The sequence below is a fragment of the Haliotis asinina genome, chromosome 2, assembly GCF_037392515.1.
Source record: "Haliotis asinina isolate JCU_RB_2024 chromosome 2, JCU_Hal_asi_v2, whole genome shotgun sequence".
NCBI classification, from domain to species: domain Eukaryota; kingdom Metazoa; phylum Mollusca; class Gastropoda; order Lepetellida; family Haliotidae; genus Haliotis; species Haliotis asinina.
In genome coordinates, this window is record NC_090281.1 from 61,596,869 (window position 1) to 61,607,223 (window position 10,355).

Below are 10,355 nucleotides of genomic sequence, written 5' to 3' on the forward strand. Positions count from 1 at the left end.
ACATATCGTGATCACCTCATTGTATTCATTGCAGCCCTGACATTCAAATCTCCCCAAAGCTATAGAAAGCTAACAACAGATTTTCAAGGCCGAGCAAGTCTAAGTGACTTAGTACATTAGGTTCTTGTATGTGATGAGCACCACAGGGAAACTTGAAAGGTCACACCTCCTCAATGTCTTCAGCATACTTTTCTTTACATAACTCCGCTAGGATAGAACCTTCTTAAGGATAGAATTTGGGTTGTGTGACATGCACAAGAGGTCCATTAGGAGTTGCTCTCATAGAAACAAGGACCTTATGGGAAAGTTTCAGGATTGAATATTCAGTAAACTATGGTTGTAACCAACTCAAAGGGTAACTATTTTATCTCATTGTTACTGTTGTTCATAACATGCATTTTACTAAAATGGCTGTGACGGCAGCCGAAAATGGCAGGAAAATCCCTGTTTGTTATATCTGTCAGTTCTTCATGAGCATATTGGGGTGGGGTTTTTTTAATAAGTATAGGTTACTGTATATCTATCCCAGAGATGTTTAGAAAAGAATGTCCTTTTTTTTAAAATTTGGATCTTTTGAAATTATTAGGTAGGGTAAAATATGTTTAATGTTTTGTTTCATAATTGGACTTTTTAGGACTGTGACTTCATCTATTCATTTGTCCATTCATTAGTGAAATTCAGGTTATTTCTACAAAGCCATCGAATAGATTTCTTTTATGCATAAGATTTATTGAGGTGATTGAAATTCTGTTTATATGGAGTTTCCAATTACATTTCCTGCAGACGTACATTCAAATATTAGCCTCTGATTGTTTGATGCAGTTTGGATTATTTACAGGCTGCCATGATATGGTAATAATATCACATGTTCATGAAACGTTAAATACACCATATTGACTGCTGCCATGATATATCAATAATATCACATGTTCATGAAACATTAGATAAACCATATTGACTGCTGCTGTTGAAATGAGGCAGGTTTAAATAATAACTTACGTGTGGGTTGTAAGAGTCAAGTAACGCGACCAGGTGGTCTGGCTCACTGACTTGGTTGACACATGTCATCAGTTCCCAGTCATGCAGATCAACGCTCATGCTGTTGATTGTCTGGTCCAGACTCGGCAAATTACTGACCACCATTGTATAGCTGGGATATTGCTGAATGTGTTAAACAACAACAAAGCAAATGTCTGGGGGTTTCATGTAGTCCGATTCTTTTAAGTTGCATCCTTGATGCCCAAATCCTAGTTTTCCTCAGTGATGTTTCTAGGTATAACACCTTCATACCCATACTCATGGATTTCATGAAAGGATATATCTGAAACCTGCGTTACCTTTAAAATATTGATATTCAGTAGCATTAAAACCCAGCTGACTCACTCACTCACTCACTCACTCACTCACTCAAAACTTAATCTTACTGCTTCCAGTTCTGATGGCGAAAGCTCCAGCTCTTCCTCGTCCTCCTCTGACTCAGACACAGACTCATCTTCATCTTCGGACAGTGACAGCTCCTCCGACCTCAGCTCCACATCCAACTCTGACAACAGCAGCAGCAGTAGCAGTAGCAGCAACTCTGACTCATCGTCATCATCATCATCAGATTCATCTTCATCATCGTCAGAGTCCGATAGTGAGAGGAGGAAGAAGAGACGGAAGAAGAAGCGTCAACGCCGGCGTGATTAACCTGTGATACAAGGACTAGTACAGAGTATTTTTCTACTGTGTGGATGATGAGTGCATGAGAGGAACTGGCTCAGTTGGAGGAAAACGATTCTGGATTGTGCTTGATCGGACTTGAGATAAATACTACATAGCCCAAAGTGAGAATATATTTTGATATGGACTTTGCTGGGAAGGATGGTTTTGAGAAAGTAAATGCAAGAAAATATATTGTTCAGGGACTTGTTACGATGGCAGGGATCTTGTTAGTAAGAAAGAAGATCATACAAGAAAAAGGGAAAGATAGTTTAGTGACACATCTGTCACTCTGGATGGAAGGTCTTGTTAGTTAAAGAAGCTCTGTTTGGACTGCTGGACAAGGCTTCTAAGGCAAACGAATATGGTTAACAGATTTGCAGGAAGACTGTTAAGAAAGGAAAATAACACACATGCTGGTTGTTTGTGGATAAGGTGTTTATAGAAGAGGCAGTAGTGACAGGACTACTTCGGGATAATCAATGTAGGACATCGTGCAAGTGAAGGCTGAACTAATTATGTGAACTTGAACATGACAAGCAAGTAAGAAGATGGTGCTCAAGGGATTACGTTTGGGAATTATTGCAAGAAGAAAACAAAAACACAGTGTGTTGAGTAATGGAGACTGACAGGTCTGTGATGAAAACAAACGATGGAGGGGCATTGATTCTGACAGGAATAGCAATGAAAAGATGAGGACAGCCCTGTTTAAGGATCTGATTCAGTGGAGAGAAACAGGGCTGTCTGCTGATCTCTCAGCAATGGCTGTCACAAGGACAAGACAGCTGTGAGGGACCATGTGGTTCAATTTGGAGACCGTGCAATTGGGACTTTCTTGTACAATTTGTACAGTTTTTGTTTTACATCTTGAGATCGCTGAAGGTTATTAGTGATGATTTCAATCACAATGGTGCATTATTGGAAGTGTGATGATATAATTGTGGTGAAACAGGTTCATTGAAATAATTGTCAGATGTGAGCTGAAGTATTTTGAAATGATAATGAGTTAACAATATTTCAGGGGGAAGAGTCCATAGTTTTGAACATAGTTATGTGACCCATCATTTACCTTTCTGGGGAAGGGGACCAAAGAATTTATTTTCTTTTTTTCAGACTGATAAGACTGGATTTATTACTTGTTTTAGATATTCCAGATATAATGTCAAGAAATATGTTGTAAAACATCAGAGGATGTTTTGAAACAAAAGAAATATCCTCCTGCCTGTCTTCAACAATAATAGGTTTAATGAATATTATGTTTTTGGTTCACAGGTAGACAGGAAACCTTGATGAAATGTAACTAACCTCAGAATGTATAATTTTATGTGTTCAGAATAGGCTAGTTGGGTCAAGATGTTGTTTTCAGTACCATCTTGTGCTGTTTGACCAGTTACTGAACCACCTGAAGTAAGACTCACCAAATAAACACATTGGACAACTGACCCTGTACAAAAGAATACTGGACCTTTTATGTAGATGTTGGTGTTTGTATGGTACATCAACGATGATGCGGTGAATGACAAGGAGGAAACTATCATTCAGTGCTACATTCAGCCACTGCATTATCCACTGCATTATCCACTGCATTATCCACTGATGTGTGGTTAAATCAACACTGATTATCCAACTGATTGTGACATCTTTGCTGTTCCTTCACATGTTAAATGTAGACACACAGGTGTTTATATTTTATTTTTCAAATGAGTTTTCATCAGGCATTGTCAGAGGATTAAGGTCATTGCTTTTCATGACAAAAGCAACATTGTAACAATAATATCAAGGAAATCGTAAGTAAAGCTGTAGGTACAAGCATCTCAATATCTGAAGGTCTTCGTAAACTTCACTGCAGAGATAAGTACAGTTGTCATGACGATATTGATATATTGATAAATTTTGATACAAAATGTATGAGTATCAATATTTATTTAATAGTTCACCACCAAAATCATTTGCATTGATTCAGATTATTCTGGTTAGGTTGGGCCTTAAGTAGGCAAAAGGCAAATATTTCCAGACATGTAATGGATCAGTTTTTGTTTTAAAAAAAAATAAACCATGAACCAATTTTTTGGTTTTTAACCCCTTAACACCTGAAAAGGAAAATAGGGGCACAGTCATGACAGGCTCTATGCTTTGTTTTTCAAAGTTGCATTCCAGGGCATGCCATAAGAAACATTCATTGGTTCAAATCCAGATTAGCACTGATGATATGTCTCTGACTGTCAGCACTATGCCAATGGTCATGGGTTTTGACCAAGCATGCTGTGACCTGCATAAGGGCAGTGAGGTAGCTTTGTGATTAAAGCATTCGCTTGTCACGCCGGGGTTCTATTCCCCACATTGGTACAATGTGTGAAGCTCATTTCAGGTGTTCCCTGAGGTGATAATGTTGGAATATTGCTAAAAGTGATGTAAAAACAAAACCCACTCACTCACTTTGGCATACCACTGAAAACAACATGAAGCCTAACTCACTGTTGTCTGCATCACTGCGACAGGCATACCATTGAAAGCAACATGAAGCCTAATTCACTGTTGTCTGCATCACTGCGACAGGCATACCACTGAAAGCAGCATGAAGCCTAACTCACTGTTGTCTGCATCACTGCAGTGGGCATACCATTGATAGCAGCATGAAGCCTAACTCACTGTTGTCTGCATCACTGTGACAGGCATACCATTGAAAGCAACATGAAGCCTTACTCATTGTGGTGACAACATTTATTAAACTTGCATTGGATTTAAGCAGTAGCTTAGTGTGAAACATTTATGATTGTTCCTGATATTCGGTTCAGGATTGGCAGTGTTTTTCTTCACCATTTTAAACTGCCTGGCATACATATTTTGTTCTTTTCCCATAGGATAAGCTTGTTGTGTTATACACTGTAGAATCATTTTGTACCTTGTTGTTGGATATGCATTTAGAGTCCAGTTTGTTTGGTCATATGATTACTGTGCTAATGCTAACATGAAAATTTGACATGAATACAATTGTACATTGTACAGTGTTCTTGTACAGTGGTTAACCTAAGAACATGGTAACGGAGTAGGGGATATTATTGTCCTTAGGGGGACACAGAGGTATAAGTCACAGAAGGTGCCATACATCACTGCGCAGAGTTATGTCCCTTGCTTTCACCAGAATCCTGTGATCGTATATTCAAGTCCTGATTTCCTTGCTCATGTGTGTAGGTATGTCTTAGTGGTAAGCATCTGTCCCCTGCTTTACTTCCAGCTTTCTTCCTACATTTAGGTTACACAACTTGATATAACTGGAATACTGGCTTAAATGGCATTGAACCCAACTCGCTCTCTAATTCAAGATTTAAAGTGATCCTCCCCTCAATACCTCAGCTGAACCCACAATACTAAATTACACTTGTCTTCAGGCAGAAGTATGATATGATTGTGTCATATATATAAGTCAACATCGAGACACTTCCCCACCTGATGTTGTTTTAGAGATAACATTTTAATATTGTTTACTTTATGTTGAAGGATTGTAATATTTATGGGTTAAGTAATAATCAAAAGTATCTGATATATCTTTCAGGCTGATATTATTTCATGGTGATTTTGAATATAAGTTAATAAGTATGAATATTTGTCTGAAAATGTTAATAAAGATCAAAATGTATGAAAAGTTTTGTGTTTGTATTTATTTATGTGTTGGGTTGATAGCCCAAAGACTTTTGTGAAAGTTTGTTTTGCTGAATTTCTCAGTCTGTGGTGCTTTTGTATCAAATTCTGGCATGGTGGGAAAGCCACATGGTTAAAACGAAGACCTGTGTTCGATTCCCCATATGGGTACAGTGTGTGAAGCCCATTTCTGGTGACACCCCACCCTCTGGTATTGCTGGAAGGCTGCTAAAAGTCAAACTAAACCCACTTGTTTCAAATGCTGCTGAACCTGGCAACTATTTCCTGGACACATCCACAACTGAGAATTGGTTGTACCGTCAGAAATATTTCAGATGGTGTCAGGCCAACTTACATGTAACAGTCTGAGACTTCATCCAGTAGCTCAAGGTCAAAGTCTCATAAAAGTTTTATTGGTCTTGGGGTGAATGACATTGCTTAGATGTGACTTTGACCAGTATTTCAGTTCTATGTTTAAACCTCAACACCAGAAAGTGAGTAAGAGAGTTAAGTTTTATACCACACTCAGCAAATAGCCCAGCTACATGGCATCAGTCTGTAAGGGACCATACAATATAGTGATCAACAGCATGAGCATCGAATGGTTCAATGGGGATACAATGACGTGTCAACCAAGTCAGTCAGTCTAACCACCTGACCTGTGATTCTCCTCTCAGGACATTCATGGGTAGCTGAAGACCAATTCTAAACATATCTTCAAGGGTCACCAGTGAACAAACTGTCCCAGTATTCCCTGAAACAGATTCCAATGAGCCTATGACAAATTAGTGCTGAAAGTTATAAGAAACAATCAACGAGTGAATGGACACCAGATGTTGGCCACAGCACAGGGTATCAGTTTATTGTGTTCAACCACCAAAATGATGTAGGCCATTGAACCTTGCCCCTTCAGAGAAGTTCACAAGCATTGCATGTTCCTGAGATGTGAGTTTAATTTTACCAAAGACATATATGCCTCTTTGGTTTTACACTGCACTCAGCAATATTGCAACTGTATGGCAGCTGTTTCTGAGAAACTCTGTGATCAATGTCAGAGTAAATCTGAGATAGGAACCAAAACCCAGCTAGAGGCCTTAGAGGTTAGGGCAAGCCTTCTCACCTTGAACCTTGGTTATTGATGGGATGATGTTCTCAGTTACCATTTCTTCGTGATTTTCAAATCAATTAACACAAACATAAACTGGTTTCTACTTGTAAATTTAATCAGTGATAAAATTTGTGAGTGTGATTTTACATCTCTTTCGGCAATATTCCTCCAATATCCAGGGAGACCAAACGGTGTCTCTGATAAGGTATTTTTGAGTAACCTAGTTTGAAACTTTGAAAAGATTAGCATTCTTTTACACGAACTCGGGAAATATATTTGTGAATAAAACAGGATGTATTGCTTTGACATTTAAAGCTATTAAATTTAGAATTAATAAATATCAAGCAAACGTCTCCAAATTCAATAGCTGTTGTTATGAAAAGTCAGGAGAATAGAATCTGTCATTGAACATACAGAGAAATCATGATATGCCCAGCACACATTAATCTATCTCAGAATGTTGGAGATCTTGAAGACTCTTGAATCAAATAAAGAAACACATTCCACTTGGGCAACACAGAGTGACCTTCAGATATCTTATTATCAGTAATAAATCTATTTCTGTAGCCAGCTGTGTCACGTTTTTAGTGACAAAAGAAACTATGAAATGCCACCTGGAGTGAAACTACTTGATATACCATATTCTGTTTTATTAATTTAAAAAATGTGTTTGGGGGAAAAATCCATATCTAAAACTGTATTTCTCTCTTTGGATATTGCAAAGACGTAAAGGAAATAATGGCGAAAAACGGTTTTAGAGATTCGAAGTACTTTTCAATGTAATGTCAGAACTGAGAGCAGTTTTCAGAAGTCAGCATCAAAGAGTTTCTTTGAAGACGAGTGTCCAAGTAGTTAAATAAAAACGATGTTGTATGTGCTAGTTCTGATCCTTTCACTTTATTGGAATAGTCAATACATGGGGCGTTGACCCCGTATTTCTGGTTGATGTATAGAGTGAAAATGTTTATTTTAACAGACATTTGTCAAAGGGTTGATCTTATGTTTCAACCCCATGAAACTGAAATTGTAATCTTTAGTAGGTATGTCTGGTAACGCCGTGAAGAGGTAGGTTAGAACTGTCCTTCAGCAACCGATGCTTGCCTCCAGATAGCGAGGTGGGGCTCCTGATTCAGGTGAGACATCGCGCCGTATTCCAGATGCGTAGATCGATGCTCAAGATTTCAATACTTGTATTGTGTAAATTCGATTACTTAAAAATCGATTTTATTGAACTGGAATAATGCCGAGTCTAGCATTAAGCAACTGAAAGAACAAAACAAAACACACTATGTATACCTTGTTCAAATTACGTAGGGCTGTTCAAACACAACCATAAGTTTGAGGAATTAAAACATGTAGAAAAAAGAGTCATTTTGTTACGTGCGCGACAGAAGAATTATCTCACAAATAAGAGTATTCAAAAGAACTCTGTCTGCGGAAGCATGGGAAGTACGTCAGCGATGGAGAAGTTATTAATATCATCATCATCGTCGTCGTCATCGTCGTTTAATAGATAGAGTCGCTATGCAGACATTTCTGTCCGACTAAGACACTGATTATGACTAAGGCTTTCAATAGGAGGATCATAAAGATACACGTTGAAACATCACTTCTATAACCATAACATCACTGCCAGAATCTACTGGAATAAATCTGCACCATTCCTACATTTATCATGAGAACGGGTTTAAGAAACAATGTGTGATAATGATGACACCAGGTGTTCTCGAAAAGGTGAGCACGTCATGCCTTACGGGCGTCACCTATCACATACACACGCAAAGACAAGTCAGTTGTTTACCGGAAACAACACGGGAACGGATGCAGGTCCAATTCAAAATAGGGAATTGCGTCTTACATATCTTTTGACACCGCTGCGTCAAATCTGAAATGCTGCTCGCAAACCTACAAATATAAACGGGATGAACCGGGCTTCGAACACACAAACGTTACACAACGAAATCCGGGCACATTCGATCAGTAGCAATGTAATATACTGGATATAGAACCTATATTTGTTTAATAAATTCCAGATACATAATAATCAGTTATGTTTCTGCTAAATACGAGAGTAGTTTCTTGGAATATTAGTCTGCACTTTAAAAATAGCTCCATTCAAGCTTAATCACCTCCGTGTTTGAGGTGAGGCATGGGGTTTGGCTTGCGTTCCAGAGTATTGCACTTTCACAGCGATGTTCATGTTTGGCCGCCTTTACTAGACTCAGTATAATAACCGTCTTTGTTTTCATCCCATGAAAGCTGCCCGTTAGAAAGTACAACGAAAAGTGGCATATTTTAACTATGGAATCATTTAACAAAAACAAGACAATGTTGATCAAATATTTCGACCATAGTATAATGGAATGAACAAAGTATGTATAGTATAGTCTACGAACAAGAACATGTGATAGACTTTAAGGGCAATACAAATGTTATGAAAAATGCATCTGACTGCTGCTGTGGTGGTCTGTAAATAATCGAGTCTGGACCAGACATTCCAGTGATCAGTAGCATGAACCTTGTGGTTAAAACGTTCGCTCGTAGAACAAGGTCCGATTCCTGACGTAGGTACGTGGGTACAACAGTGAAACCCATTTCTTGTGTCCCGCAACTTGATATTGCTAGAAAGCGGCGTAAAAGTAAATTCACTCACCCACAAGTGGAAACCCGCATTGTGGTACGAACACAGACTACAGAACACCAGTTCAGTGTTTGCCCGTATTTAACGTATTACGGGGGTGTCCCCAGCCGTACGCGTCATATTGCAGCATATTGCTAAAACCGGCGTAAAAATAAACTCATTCACATACAACTGATGGTCGACTTGTATATGCAGTACTGGGTATATCGCACAAGGAAAATTGTATTGTTGCTTAAGCCCTATGATTGAAACACCGCCTTTCCACTCCATGAGTAGACGATACGTCCGACAGACACCGGAGGCGGGCTCCGATTTGGGGTCTGGAGTGTGCCACTGCCTCATTAAGCCACGTGTGATTTATGAAGGATGGTAGTGTCGGGGGAAGTAGTACGGTCTATTTGAAACTAGTCTCCGTTGTACAATCAAAAATTATTTAATTCCACATCAAAAGATCCCAGATGTCTCAACTTGCAATAATTTTATATATAGAAAATATGTTTACGGTTTAGTTGACTTGCACAAATAGTCTAGTAGTCTGGATCATTGATTGGTCTGGTAGTCGTACAATCGTTAGTGATAGATAGGTGTCGGTAACCGTTATAACCTTTTGGGGCACCACAACGACTGGAAACCAGGTTGGTGATGTGCCATTGTACTGCGAAGATGCGGGTGTCATTGAGTATGGTCTACATAAATTGAAAGACATCAGAGAGCTGATGGTTACGACGTGCACCCTTTATGTGGTTCATAGCGGCCTGAAGATGTGACTGATGTTGACAACCCGTGAAAGCTGCTGGTTAAGATGTGCGGAGCACTTAGACCCCAGCTATTAAAATCGGGACAGCGAAGATGATTGGTGATTTCGTTTTTCATTTGTAGGCGATTTCAGGCTATGATGGAAAAAATCAGTTATAGTTATTTAGGCTTGGCGTTATCTTTGTGCCGAATTCATCCTTAGCGCAACTGAACAACTTTGGGGAGGATCTGCAAATGTAATACATGTTTTATTGCATGGGTCCAACTATGCAAATGTAATCGATACTGTTAATCCAAAATCGTTTGACTCAGTGAATTTTAGCATTGCAGAGATTATTTTACCAGGACAGCACCCATGCGTTCCTTTTGAAAAACATCTTGCATTTTCAGAGACGTTGAAGAAATGAGAAAAACGCATTGCATCCAAACGATGGATTGTGCTAATTCTTCAAATTTCCACTTTCAAGGTCTGCATGGAAACAGGTGAGCTTCTGTACCTCTGTAACTGTC

The 10,355-nt window shown here is 38.8% G+C and overlaps 1 protein-coding gene across 1 annotated transcript in view; it reads left to right on the top strand.

Moving 5' to 3' along the window:
- LOC137274081 (zinc finger CCHC domain-containing protein 10-like) overlaps positions 1-5,344 on the top strand; it is a 60,290-nt gene extending 54,946 nt beyond the window's left edge. The window contains exon 4 of the mRNA XM_067807074.1: positions 1,434-5,344. Within this exon, the coding sequence (XP_067663175.1) occupies positions 1,434-1,689 (256 nt within the window). The 3' untranslated portion in view covers positions 1,690-5,344. The remainder of the gene's footprint in view (positions 1-1,433) is intronic.
- Positions 5,345-10,355: the final 5,011 nt, after the last annotated feature.